Consider the following 15,303-nt stretch of genomic DNA (forward strand, 5'->3'; position numbering starts at 1 on the left):
CTGATTTAATACATGTTTTAAACCTATATGTTCATTTCTATTCCTTTTACCGCTTTTATTACATTACTGTATTTTAAAATTTTATGGAATTAATATGAGACGAGTTACGTTGTCGTACACTCGTTATTTATACACATCGCAAATCGCGTCACGTGAAACGCACCCGCAATCTATAACGTGTTTAATTTTTTTATTATTATTTAAAGTTGTGGTCGAGTCACGTGAAATGCGAATTGGAGATTACGTATTGTGACCATGCCACGGGAACCGTACCTACAGTCACGATGATTTATTATTAATCGCGCCTAAAGCAAGCTACGATGTTCGAATATTATTCAATTACTAATTTTGAGATTATTGTAAGGTCATGAGGTATGGAATTATTTGTGAAAGAAATAAGTTTATTATTTATAGAAAAGTGGGCTAATTTAGAGAAAGATGAGTCAGCTACGTTATTTATTACTTTGGGCCTGATAAGACTAAATCTTTTGGCCCAAAATTTTTTCTTCTCCAACAGCCCAAAAATCAATTTTCTTAGAAACAAATCATTGTCCAAGCAAATTATCCAACCCAATATCCCATATTATGTATATTTCTTAAACAAAACTAATGACACCACAATCTCATGAACAAAATTAGTAAACAAGCCAAATTACAGTGATTCAATAGACCCTTTATCCGGTTAAATTAACTCAAAAAAAAACTTTGCATCTCTAAAATTAACATCATGGTCCAATAAATATATGAACAAGGAAACAATCAGATTCAAATGATCCAAATATCAATAGAGTGAACTACTACTTCATGCTATCCAATAATATTACACCAATACACAAGAAGGTAAATGCACAATTATAATCAGTGAAGAAAAGGAAATAACAGACCTTTGATATAAATTAATAGAGTTGAAATTACAAGAGCGCTAAACAATTCGACGAGTGTTGACTGGAGCTTTCACCGGCCACGAAACCTCGAACAAAAAATCGCGACTTGTAACCCCGATCGACCTTGCAAAGTCGGTGATTTAGTGGCTTGTTTTTGCTGGGTTTAACGCTATTTTTTGGGGGGTGATTTTGATGGATTTTTCGAAAGAAAGACGAAAAAAGAATGACACGAGTAAAAATTTCCTTATCCTAGAAAAAGAAAATAATTTTCTCTCAATATCTTCCTCCCTATTTTTTGTTCTTTCTCTCTCCCCCTCTTCTATTTATAGAAAAAAAATCGAAATTTTCAGATTTTTTTTTAATTAAAAAGAATTTTCACTTCTCATTTTTCTTATTTTTTTTAAAAAATAATTCCCCACTTTCCTTTCCTTTTATTTTTTAATTTCTTACTTTTTTTTACTTTTTTTATATTTAAATTCTCACTTTTATACTTTTTTTTTTATTTCCCACTTATTTTACTTTTCTTTTTTTTAATTTTCACTTAATTTTACTTTTTTTTTAAAATTTTCTGCTACCCTTACTTTTATTTTTTAATTCCAACTTTCTTTTAAATTTCCACATTCTTTTTTTTTTTTTTTAATTTTCCACTTTATTTTACTTTTTTTATTAAATAATTTCCACCTACTTTTACTTTTACTTTTTAATTTTATATTTCTACTTTTCCTATTTTTTAATTCCCATCCGAATTTTTTTTTAAAAAAACAAATTAAATAATATTTATTTATTTTCAGTTTTTAATTCATTTTATTTAAAACTAAGGATAAAAATAAAAATAAAAATAATACTAATAGTAATAATTGACCTTTTAAATTATTATTAATGTTTACTCTAAATAAATGTAACAAAGCTAAAAAATATATATATTAAATTTCTGAAAATATTTACATAGTAGAAGGTGATAAAAATTCAAATATAGTCAAAAATTAGGTGCTCATACTTTTATTTTTTAATTTATTAATAAAATTTATTTATTATATAGGTTACTCCATAATATAAATTAAAAAGGGAAAAATCATAATATTAAAAAGTTAAAATAAAAAAAGAAGATAAATGTTTATAATTTTTAGGGTAAAATAAGTATTTGGCAATCTAAAATTTGAAAAATCTAGTTGAGTGGCCTTCTGAGTGCTATAGGCATAGTTAAGTGACTTTGTTGTTACAAACGAAAGAAAAATGACTTTAACAGATAATTTGAGATAGTTGTGTGACCATTTGAGTAATTGACTCCAGGTTGAATATATGGCTAAAAAGTCTTCATAAATCATAATGGATAGTATTATTGTGATAACTTGGATTGAAGTAATACATGTAGGGAGCGGCGAAGCTATGTGTGGCCAAGGGTAGTCAATTGAACACCCTTCGCCGAAAATTTATACTGTGTACAAGATAAAATAATTTTATTATTGCTAAAAATAAAAATAAAACTTTGAACACCCTTATCCGTCCACTGAATTTCCTGGCTTCGAGGCTTACTTTTAGCAGATTAAACTTAGATGTGAAAATTGTGTAGCCAAGGGTAGTCAATTGAACACCCTTCACCGAAAATTTATACTTTATACAAAATAAAATATTTTATTATTGCTAAAAATAAAAATAAAACTTTGAACACCCTTATCCGTCCACTGAATTTTCTGGCTTGGAGGCTTACTTTTAGCATATTAAACTTAGATGTGAAAATCTAGATGAATGATTTCTTTTACATTTACAAGTCACAAAATCGGTGAAATTCTTATCGAGAAATTGGATCTACAAATTTGTGAAAAGATTTAATTCCATAGAAATAAAACGCAAGGTCAGCATGTAATCCGTAACCAATTAGTACAAAGGGGAACCTTGACTCTTAACCTAAAGTTTGATGGAATAAACTCCGCTTTATGTCCCTAGTTCTACGATTTAAGCCCAAAAATCTTGGGTAATCCTTGTAAATATAGGAAGCTAGAGGGCGAGAATGTTTTCCATTAAAGGAATGGTTGTTCACCATGTCATGTAACGGAGAATTTATGTTGCATCCTTCCTCTCGTAACCAAATTCAACTTCCTTCCCAACAAGCCTTAAGGGATTTAGAATGTCCTTTACACCGGCGAAGTCTGGGTTTTTGACGTTGCAAGGCCTACTATTGCTCAACCGATTGTAAAGCAACACTTGCTTGTTTTGCTTAAAGATAGTACTCCCTCCGTTTTAATTTATATGAACCTATTTCTTTTTTGGTCCGTTCTAAAAAGAATGACCCCTTTCTAAATTTGGAAATAATTTAGCTTAAACTTCCAATTCTACCCTTAATGAGAAACTTTTTTAATCACACAAATACTCTGTACCCCTTTTTGACTTGTTTATGACCACAAAATCTAAAAGTCTTCATTTTTTCTTAAACTCAATGCCCACTCAAACAGGTTCACATAAATTAAAACGGAGTGAGTAATATGTTTCCTGAAGCGTCAGTTTAGTTCTATCTAGTTGAGTTATACGGTGCACTATTGCTTGTTACCCGATTTGCCCATCATAACGACAAAGAAGACGGTTATGATACTTCTAAATTTAAAGTATCCGAACTAGATGTAACAAAACGTGAATTGAGGGAGATTAACGACTTGGGAGATTCAACAATTTTTTTGGGCCGTGATGGAGCAAGTTCTATTGATTCTTCTAAGTTTACAGGAGTTAAACCTAATCACATATATTTTACTGATGATTGGGTTGAGGAATTTAACTGTGTGGAAGGTGGCGGTTGAAGGAATATAGCGGCTTACAATCTTGAAGATGGAAAAATTGAACCTTTTTATCCTTATCACTAAGTCGTATTTGTCAGCCAACTTGGGTCACACCGTGGATAATGTGATTTCACTCATCTCTACTAATGATTTATAGTTTGGTTATTTGTTACTATTATTTCCAAAATATCATTGTAAAGTTAAATTGATAATCGTGTATCTTGTAATCTTGGCTGATGGATGACGTATCATATGTTCTGCACTTGTGCTTCGTGGAATAGATGATGAATTACAAGATGCCATGATATGAAAAGGTTCAATACACTTCTGTCGTGAAGCTTGCGCTGCTTTTTGAGTTGTGACAAGTGCAAAGCAATCTATTCCAATATTTATATGGTCCTTGAAAGTCGAAAGTAGCTTTCAGATGAAGATCTTGAAAAATTCACTAGTAGATACATATTTAAAATTCTAAAAAGTTACATAGTACATAGTTGATATGTATGAAGTATCACAACATACATTAATTTTGTGACTAAATATATGTTTAAATTCTTTTTTCATTAACTACGTAAAAACCATCAAGCCAAAGGCTGTGAGTCTGTAAGATTAAAGATCCACTCTGTAAATAAATGCTATTGGAGCACTAGACTAAGTTCTATCAACCATCCAAAATCCACCCGAGGCCCTCGCGACCTCAACCAAATATACCAACAAGTCCTAAAGCATCATACAAACTTACTCAGGGTCTCAAACCACGTCAAATGACGTCGAAAATACAATTCACTCCTCGATTCGGACTTATGAGTTTCAAACTTTTTCACATTACAAAACTCGTACCGAAACGTATTAAATGAATCCGAAATGATTTCAAATTTGGCGTACAAGTCATAAATGACATAACAAAGCTATTACAACTCTCGGAATATCAATCTGAGTCCAATATCGATAAAGTCAAATTCACGGTCAAACTTTGGAAATCTTTAGCCTTTAGATTTCTAGTTTCCGTTAAATGGCGATAATTTGAGCTAGGGACTTCCGAATCCAATTTCGGGCATACGCCCAAGCCCCAAATCACTATACGGACCTACCTGAACTGTCAAAACACTGATCCGAGTCCATTTGCTCAAAATGTTGACCAAAGTCAACTCAGTTGAGTTTTAAAGCTCTATTTCACATTTTAATCTATTTTTCACATAAAAACTTTTCGAAACAATTTACGGACTGCGCCCCAAGTCGAGGAATGATAATTAGTGCTTTTCGAGGTCTTAGGACACAAAAATGAATGTTTAAATCAAAGATGACAGTTTGGGTCATCACATTCTTAGTCGTAAATAATCCACCAATGCACCGATAACCAAAAAACGGATAAGCAGACAACCACGCGATCCAATCGTAGACGGTAGGCTCCCATTTAGATTTAAGCTTCTTTTACAAATGTCTTTTCTCAAGTGATATAACTGTTTGTGTGCATGGTCGTCATAATGAGGGGTAGCTTTCTCTTATAAGCATTCAATTGGTTCCTTTGAGCAAGTTTGGAGCAAATATTTTGCAGTATATTTTCTGTCCATCATTTTTAATTGAAATCCATTCTTCTAGCCTTTATGAAAATATGGCAAAATGTCAATTATTTGCTCTTGTATTACTGTTCACTTAATTTTGGTCTTTAGAAGTTAGTAATAAGAATATCCTTGTTATAGTATAATAATGGTAAATTTATTGGTCCAACGCCTACCCTTGAGGTAGCTAGGATGGACCAGCAACCCAGCTAACATCTACCAACCCAATATTCCAGATTAACTCAAGTAGTACTGTATAACATTTAGTCACTCAACAGACTCTAAAACTCTAGCTAGCTAGCATAGCAGCCAGCTATTTTCAACGATTCGAGGCTGTTACGTACCTACCATTTAAAGACCATTTTCAACTAACTGTTGACACATACTAATTTCTTGTATAAAAGGGGCTCTACTCTTAGGCTAAAACGGCACAAAATACTTTTAATACGGTGCTATATTATTCGTTTTGGGTTAAGCTCGCACAATTTTTCCCAAAAAGTCTTACACGTGGGATTTTGTTCACACACTCCCAACAATCTCTCTCTTGAACTAAGTTTCACATGACTCATCGCCGTTTATGCGCTAATTTATAGATTAAATGTGTGTCACTCATATGATCCGAGTATTTACGTTCACCGAAGTCCAAGGAGAGGATGTGTATGCGTCGCTGGCCCATAGACAGGCAAAGACACTAAGCTGGGCCCTACGCCATCACTCGGCGATGTCCTTACTCGTCCTGCTAAACCTGAGCTCTGATATCAGTTGTTGGGCTAAAATGACCAAAATATACTCTTAACATAGTGTGATATTATTCGTTTTTGGACCAAACTCATACAATTTTTCTCAAAATACCTGACACCGTTGAGAGTATCTAATTACTTATAAGTAACACTTTGTTCACACACACTCCCAACGTCCGACACCTTTAATTACAAGGGGGCATCTGACTTTATGTCATCATATTTCATAATATCTTACTAATCAGCTTGATCTTTAGTACTGCTGTTATAATTACTTAGAGCTAGCTAGCTAGCTAGCTTAGCTCTAATTGTTATCAATCTCTTATAATTGTGACATGCCTGGAGGCTCCATTTGAACATCTGGAAACTCATTCACCAGTAAAATGCTTACAGCTTTCTTTACTAAACTTTTGAGTTTTCATTCAATTTATCTTACGGGGCTAGCTTCTTTTCTTTGTGCTTATTTGAATTTTTAGAGTGCATAGTATAATTTTATAGTATCATATTTGCCATTTTTCTACTGCTCGATAAACGGAATCCTCTTTGGTTACATCATTACCCATGTAAGTTTATGCGTGGATGGCACATGAAATTTAGAAACTACATTAGCAGACATATGATAAGATAAAAAAGGAAAGAAAATTAAAGTAAATTAACCATGTTGATCTTAGATAAACAGAGCATTTTAAAGTTAAAAAGTACAATTTTTAATTGATTTGCCATTGGTGCTGACCGCATATGAGTGTTTTTCTATTTAGTGATAAAAATTTGAGATCACTAGACAATGAGAATCTTTAAAAACACATTTCTTTAGTTTCGAAAGTTCCTTAAAATACATTGATGGTTTAAACTTATTTTTAAATAAAAGTGTTAAGGTAAATAGTATAACTAGAAAACAATACTCTAATCTATATGCTCAATTAGATAGCAAAACTTGATTTTTCTCCAAATGCATATAGTACTTATAAGAAAATGTTAACAGTTTCTGTAATGTTACATATGCAAAGAAGTTTTTTAAAATTAAAATAGATAAAATTTTACCTAAGATCGACAATATAGCAAGAGAGATTAAATGTATTAGTTATATTATCAATTCAAAAAAAATTATTAAACAAAATTGATCATTAATAAATTATTAATAGCTTTTCATCTCAAAAGTTTAGAAAAATAGACATCAAATAAAATTATATACAAAAAAATTTAAAAAAATAAATTAAAGTTTCTCAGGAAGATTTAATTTTAGTCCACCAATTGCCTTGAGTTGCCTCGATGGGAATAAGTGTTGATACATGCTTTAAATAGACAAAAAGTAGGATGCGAACCTTTTTTTGTCACGTCACTCGTACTTGCCCACAATCACAATTGAAATGACGCTTCAAGAATATTTCAGTCATACTAAATATATATTTAAAAAGTAATAAGGTGTTTTTCTAAATTTATAAGCGGATCAAACTGGTTTATATGTATTTTTTAACTTATTTATGCGTTTGGAAGATATTCAAAGTGCTAAATCAGTCATAACTTATAAATTGGTCATCATCAATTTATGACTTTTAGCTAATAAGCGTTTTTAATTTTGATCAATACTTTTATTAGTTTATCCTTAATAATATTTTTTAATTCACCTAATATTTTTCTAAAATAAATTTTGTAACTTCGTTTCATTCCATATTGGTTGTTCTATCTTTTTTGTTTACAAAGAAAGTGGTCAACTAGATCCTTGGTAAAAACATTTGTTTTGGAAACAGCTACCGTGCCCATTTAAGCATTATGATTGAATTAACCAAAAATATTTACTAATTAATCCAGTCTAAAGTATATAATTCAGTGGTGGAGATTCACTCACGTCTATGTTTATGGTTTTCTCCTATGATCGCTATGATTGTACCTTTGGCCTTTTCTGCAAGCTGCTTAGTAGTAGATAACAGAGTGGTCTTAGTTAGAGATTGGCCACACATTCATTAATTAGTACCAAAACCTTAGAGTGGAACACAGGCAAAAGACGAGAAGGATGCAGCAGCGTCTCGACTTGCTTGTTTTGGTGGCACTGCACTTTGCCGTTGTAGTGTTTGGTGCCGGTGGCGGTGATGATGATTTTAGCAGAAACGACTTCCCTGCTTCTTTCGTTTTCGGTTCCGGTTCTTCTGCTTATCAAGTCAGTAATCCAATTTTGATTGGTAAATATTGGATTTCTCACGATCGACTACTTTAATTTGTTCGGCCAAAATTTGAAGGTAGAAGGGGCAGCATTTGAAGATGGACGGAAGCCTAGCATTTGGGATACCTTTTCTCATGCTGGTCTGTTTTCTTTAATCTTTCCCCCCAATTTAATTGATTATATATGTTCCTCTCGCCTTAACACTACTTCACATTGTGGTTATTTAATAAATCTACTACTCCTATCAAAGTTGATACTGTAAAAAGTAGTATAGTGTTTTCTACTTATTCCAGTTTCATATCCATGTTATATAGATTAATAGTTGATAGTTGCAAAAATGCATGATGTTATAAAAGTATGCTGATTGAAAGAGTGAAAGGAAAACTTAAAAGGATTATTACCAAAACCACAATATTACCGGTCTACTTCTAACAAGATTACAACAACAACAACAATAACCCAATAAAATTTCACGGACGAGAGGTCTAGGGGAGGGTAGTGTGTACACAGGCCTTACCCCTACCCAGTGGCGGACCCAGGATTTTGTGCAAGCGGGTTCAATCTTAGAAGTATATAACTTTAGTCGTAAAATAGTAGTTGTCAAGTGGGTTCAATAAAATATTTATACAAAATTTACGCAGCTTTAATCCTAATTTATACATATACATAGTATTATTTTTTGATGAAGCGGGTTCAGTTGAACCCGTTTGCTACCACGTGCGTCCGCCACTACCCCTACCCCGATGGAGTAGAGAGGTTGTTTTCGATAGACGCTCGGCTCGAGAAACTTCTAACAAGATTAAAGCTCCAAATTAAAATCACCATCCGGACCAATTAAAATTAGTCATTTCCAGACAGTGTAATATGATTATGGTTAATGGTAGTTTTTCCTTCCATAGTCAAGACTATGCGGTTTCCTTCGGACAGCTGATTCTCTGAATCCCATAAGCAGATCTCGGATGTTGGGGCCACCATGCTTCAGATAATTAGAACAGCAAGTCGCATTAATTATCCAAGATTATATAATTTCCAGGTGCATACAATGGAGCCAATGGGGATGTAGCTTGTGATGCATACCACAAATACAAGGTATAGACGGATGGAATCAACTTTGAGTTCACATAATTGATGATCAATTTGATTGCCCTCGAAAATTACCTGATTCCAGGAAGATGTACAACTCATGGTTGACACTGGATTAGAAGCCTACAGGTTTTCCATTTCGTGGTCGAGACTTATTCCTAGTAAGCTTTATTATCGCACTGCTCAGGAACCTTACATTATCTTATACTTGTGTTTTCTTTCTTCTCATACTTGGGTTTTGTTCTGTTTAGATGGAAGGGGACCTGTCAATCCAAAGGGGTTACAGTATTACAATAATCTCATCAATGAACTTGTCAGTCATGGTTAATACATTTCCTTGTACACTACTTTTCTATCTTTTCAGTTGAAAGTTTGAACATATTTTCTTGCTGTTAAGAGATCTGGAATCGCACCTCCAAAGTGCTAGTAAGTAAAACATCTAACAATTGGCTGATGGGCTCCATGTTATGCTTATTGTATATTCTCAAAATTGTAGGAATTCAACCACATGTTACACTATGTCACGATGATCTGCCACAAGTACTTGAAGATGAATACGGTGGATGGCTAAGTCAAAAAATAATGTATGCTGAATACTTTCCACCTTGTAATTCTTCGAAAATTAGGAGATATTCTGCATATATTCTACGACATCTGACTGATTTCAACTTGACAATTCATATTATCCTTTTAGCAATGACTTCATTGCATATGCGGATATTTGCTTCAAGGAATTTGGTGATAGGGTTTTGCATTGGACAACTGTGAATGAGGCCAATGTATTCGCTTTGGGTGGTTATGATTTGGGATTTACACCCCCAGGGCGCTGTTCCCCACATGTTGGAATTGGACCTTGCTCTAGAGGCAACTCTTCAACCGAGCCATACATAGTAGCTCACAATATGCTGCTTACTCATTCATCTGTTTTCAGATTGTACAAGAGAAAGTACAAGGTGTCATCATTGAGTTCATTTCAAAATAACTTGTGACTATTACTGAGTTCCCAAAACGAAATAACAAAAAAAAAACACTAACATATTTGCAATGCAGTCAACACAGCATGGTTTTGTGGGATTAAATATCTTTGCATATCGGTTTATTCCTCATACAAATGCAACGGCAGATGAAGTTGCAACTCTGCGAGCTTATGCTTTCTACCTGGGTTGGTGAGAGCACAATTTGCTTTGGCCTATTAACATAACATATCCTCAAATTTAAGATACTCTGCACTAAGGAACTACGTATTCATTTACTGCACAAATGTGTGGTTGTGCTTAATTATTTGGTTTCATTTTATTTCTCATCTCCACTGCAGGTTTATCAGTCCCTTGATATTTGGAGACTATCCTGTCACAATGAAGGGTAGGGTCGGCTCGAGAATGCCCACCTTCACCAGACAAGAATCTGAGCAAGTTAAGGGTGCTATAGACTTCATAAGCCTCAACCATTATACTACATTGCCTGTTAAAGACCGGCCGAGTGCCTTTGAAAGAGATTATAGGGACTTCAATACCGATGCAGAAGCACAATTAATATGTAAGTGGCTGATGCTACCTGAATAGAGATACTTTGACATTTGAAGATCATAGTTGTGTTTGCTGATAAAGTTAATCTAATGATAAAGTTGAAAAAATCCATATGAGAGGAGCAATGTCACGACCCATTTTCTGAACAAGCCGTGACTGTCACCCGGTCGTTAAATTTGACCGAGCGAACTATCTGTGCTTATCAAAACTATTATAACCTCAAACTTTATATGCAACAAGGCAATACTATAACCAAATACTTTTAATTAATTTGAATATCTAAAATAAATCAACTCCAAAACTTTATTCGTAGTAACTACTGAAATACTGCAAAGTTATTATAAAAAACACCTGAATTTTAACCCACCGACTGTGCCTATGAAGCCTTTACTGATAAACTGACGCACTGTTCAGGACATGAGATTGTCTGACTAGTTCTCCCAGTAAACAAAGAAATAGCTCAATAACGATGACTTAAAGGAATACTTCACAAACAAAAGCGGAGCTCACCAATAGCATTGGAAGTGAGGGAAGTCTTAACTTGTAGCCTGCTCGCCTGCAAAATCAGTTCCTACGTTGTACCGCAGACTAACGCAGGTTCCCAAAAGAGAACATCAGTACCATCTATTGTACTCAGTGAGTCTCAACGACAGGGGACGAAACTTTAATAAAATATATATTACAAACAAATATTCTAAATGCATGGAAAACATAAAGTTTTTATGAACAATTTTAAAATAACTACATAACAACAGTTTATGAATATTCTAAAAGAAATTCTTTTCTTTTTCTTTCTTATAAAAAAAAAATACTTCACTTTATGCTTCGGGAGTTCCAACTATCCTGACTTCTTTTTATCTTAGTCACCGTGTGATCGGCACTGGTTCGATCCCAACCTGATCGAATAGGCCCAATTCACGAGGTGCAACTCGCTTCATGGTTCTCAGCGCTCATGTATCATACCTTAGCATGGCTAGGCAAATTCTTGACAACGAGACCTTCGACTCGTGTGCTCCCTACTTTGGCACAAGTAGTTTCAGGAAGTCAACGCCTTGGTCAACACTCTATGCCTGGACGATGACCCCTTCTCAGAATAGAGGATACTCCCAAAAATCTTACCTTTCTAAAACTTCTTCTTGTGACTTTTCAAGTCTAAATCTTGTTTGAAAGTGATCTATCAGTATTCATTATAATATTCTTGAGTGTATGCATAGCATAAGCAACAACAACAATAACAACATGTTCAGTATAATTTCACGAGTGGGGTCTAGGGTGTGTACGCAGACCTTACCCCTACCTAGAGGGGTAAAGAGACTGTTTCCGATATACCCTCGGCTCAAGATAAGGTGGAAAGGAAGAAAAGGGAAGAAGAAGAAGAAGAAAGAAGGGGGGGAGAAAGAAAGACGATAAGGAAAAAGAGGAGAGAAAGTAGCATCAGATAGTAACAATCATGGAGCATCAATTTCAGTAAAAGGAAGAAAAAGTAGAGCATCAAATAGTAACAATCAGGGAGCAATAATTTTCAAGAGCGATTTTCAAAAACAATGGACGTGGTTGCTAAGTACCAGATATAATAACAAACTAAAAGGAAGTAACTTTCAACCAAAAACAAGAAGATTACTAGTACTACTGGTAAACCTAGGAGAAACTCACAACTACCTGCCAACCCACCATCTTAATCCTCGACCTCCACATCTTTCTATCCCTAGTCATGTCCTCGGTTAGGTGAAGCACCGACATGTCCTGCCTAATCACCTAATCACCTCTTCTCAATATTTTCTTGGCCTACCCCTGCCCTTCCTCAAGCCCGCCATGGTCAACCTCTCACACCTCCTGACCGGGCATCTATGTCTCTCCTTCTCACATGCCCAAACCATCGCAACCTCGATTCCCGCAACTTTGCTTCCACGGATGCCACTCCCACCTTGTCCCTAATAACTTCATTCCTGATCTTGTCTATCCTCGTATGTCCACACATCCATCTCAACATCCTCATTTCAGCTGCGCTTAAAGTATTTTTAATAGTTCTATCTAACTCTTGAAACTTTAACATGTAAGATTATGTAATAAAGTATAAAGATATGGAAAATAGATGATTATACTTCTCGAGTAAAATATATAAGCTTTAACTATAATATACTTAGTCAACATGTATTTACTCGTTCCAATTAAGCACACGTTGACTCTTTAAAATATTTTATCAAACACTTTTGTGGGCATGTTTTTGTGAGTAGAACCACTTTAGTAAAGGATTATATCCACTCACTTCAAAACTCCTCGAGCCAATACGTAGGTCCCAGTTCAATTTATACCTGTCAAACAATCGATTATACAACATCCAGTGCATTTTAATTAATTTCAAAGTATCACCCCTAAAGAAAGAAGAGAATTAACAATTCAATTTTTCCCTACTACTATTGTAGGATAGTTGACAATAGAAAATTTTATATACCTGAGTTCAATAACTAGTGATTTGTAAAGAAACCCAGAACTTTTAGTTGCCTGCGTGAGTATGTTTCGTGGTTGCCTCTGTTTGTAGCGTTCTGTTTACTTTTCTTTGTATAAGGCTTTTTAAGCCTTTTGCCTTTTAAAAGGAAAATACGTTTCTTGCCATTTCGTCCAAGGCTTTAAGCCTTTGCTTACAACACTACTTTATGAGCTTCAGGTTAATCCTTATGTGCTCTTTTTTTTTTTTTGTTCTTTTGTTCTTTTGTTTTTTGTTTGTTTTGACTTAACTATTAATTAATGATACTCACTTTTAATAATTAATAATATAAAAATTATTAATATTTCCCTAATTGTACATCCAATTATTTATAAATAGAGAAGTAACTCAAAAGTCAATAACAAGGGTTTAAATCCGTAATAGAAGTATAATTTTTATGCACTCAAGTCAAGATAAAAAAAAAATCAAATTCTATATTGAGCGTGTCTTGAAAGTTTTATAGATTTGAGGAATGTTACAAGCAATGCAAGTTTTCTAGTTGATGTCGTCAGTATTTCTCTGTTATGGAATTGTTCATATCAAGAAATTCACTACTTTATCTCTTTAAACAGTTGAGCAAGCTGGTGTTACACCCAAAGGCGAGGTGAGGCTTGGGACATGCATGATCTTTAGATGCACCTTAGCGTTATTTTATCTGTTATTCACAAGTTGTTTTGACTCAGTATCCATGGACACAACCGGGTCTCTAAGCAGTATTGGAGTACTTCAAGAAAACTTATGGCAACCTACCAATTTACATTCATGAAAATGGTTCGTTTTTCTCCCTCTCTTGACGCTTGTGAATATTTGAGTACATGAAAGTTGCTTTAGAGGCTTTGACAACTCAGTAAAGCACAGAGCTTTCTTTGAACCTCATGAATCAGTGTTTTCTGAGAAGCTTAGCATGATTTCTGTTGGCAGGTCAGACGACGCCACGAAACGCGACACTAAATGATACGGGTAGAGTAGAATATCTGCATGCTTATATCAGGAATTTGCTTGATGCTATGAGGTAAGCCCCTCCCACGTCATGGAAGCATTTGTTATTAGTTATAACTCATTGACTGCAGAACTATAGACTTGTTCCTTATGTCTTCGGTTAAAAGAACACTAGTCTGAACTTGCATATTTGTATAGTTAATCTTCATATTCTAGCCATTGATCAGGATGTGTTTCTTTTTCTCATACTCTGTGTGGGTTGGCTTTTTAACACTTGTTGCCGCAGAAAGGTTTTGTATCATCTAATCAATTTAAAATGTCTTCTCTGTCCTAAACTATTTGAGCTGATCTTCACTAGTATTATCTTTTGGATGGAGGGTCTAACAATTATATTAGGTGTTTTTGGCCGTTCTTTCTGATATGTTTGCCATTTATCCCCACAATACCTTGTTATGATATGATAGGAATGGATCAAATGTCAGAGGCTACTTCTCATGGTCATTCTTGGATGGTTTGGAGTTATTGGATGGATATGAATCAGCGTATGGCCTATACTACGTGGATTTGGACGACAAAAATTTAACAAGATATCCAAAGCTTTCTCAACAATGGTACTCCAATTTCTTAAAGGGAAAAAGTCGCAAATCTAATGTGAATCTTGAAATTGGGAAGGAAGTTTCTCATTCTTCAGAGTCTGAATTTTCTTCATAATTATATCGTGGTTGTATGTCAACCTAACTATGGGATTCCTAGTTATTATTTCTGCCAGTCCTTGCATACAATAATACATCAGCTGACTTTTCCTTCTAAAGTGGTTGCTTACTTTGGTGATATGCTATGTTTTTTTTCCACGTTGCCATTTGTTCACGGTGTAAAGACCAATCCCAATAGTAAAGTAGTAGTAATTTGGTTTTGGGAAAACCTCGAGGCTCATTCTAGTTCACAACTTGGAAAAGCAAGTAACTTAATAAGGTAACTATCATTAATTACGATCCTAGAACAAAAGGGTGTTGGAGTTACATGAAGTGCATTTGGGCCTGGCCCAGTTTATTTATGAACGGTTGTAGAGCCTTAGTCTTAGTTAGTCTTAGTTTTATTCATTGAGTTGTAAATGAGGCCCAAAATATATAAGAGAGGCAGAGAATATTCCAGATCAATTTTGGT

The 15,303-nt window shown here is 34.3% G+C and overlaps 1 protein-coding gene across 1 annotated transcript; it reads left to right on the forward strand.

The window, feature by feature from the left end:
• The first annotated feature begins 7,824 nt into the window (after nucleotides 1-7,824).
• LOC107831562 (beta-glucosidase 11) lies at nucleotides 7,825-14,950 on the forward strand. Its single transcript, XM_075244825.1, has 13 exons — nucleotides 7,825-8,103; nucleotides 8,183-8,246; nucleotides 9,140-9,195; nucleotides 9,275-9,350; nucleotides 9,441-9,512; nucleotides 9,686-9,773; nucleotides 9,884-10,142; nucleotides 10,240-10,355; nucleotides 10,505-10,725; nucleotides 13,773-13,868; nucleotides 13,915-13,971; nucleotides 14,122-14,212; nucleotides 14,604-14,950. Exons 1-13 carry the CDS (start codon nucleotides 7,960-7,962, stop codon nucleotides 14,848-14,850), a joined length of 1,587 nt encoding a protein of 528 aa, XP_075100926.1. The 5' UTR covers nucleotides 7,825-7,959; the 3' UTR covers nucleotides 14,851-14,950.
• The last annotated feature ends 353 nt before the right edge of the window (nucleotides 14,951-15,303 follow it).

This window comes from Nicotiana tabacum, chromosome 22 (genome assembly GCF_000715075.1).
Source record: "Nicotiana tabacum cultivar K326 chromosome 22, ASM71507v2, whole genome shotgun sequence".
NCBI lineage: Eukaryota > Viridiplantae > Streptophyta > Magnoliopsida > Solanales > Solanaceae > Nicotiana > Nicotiana tabacum.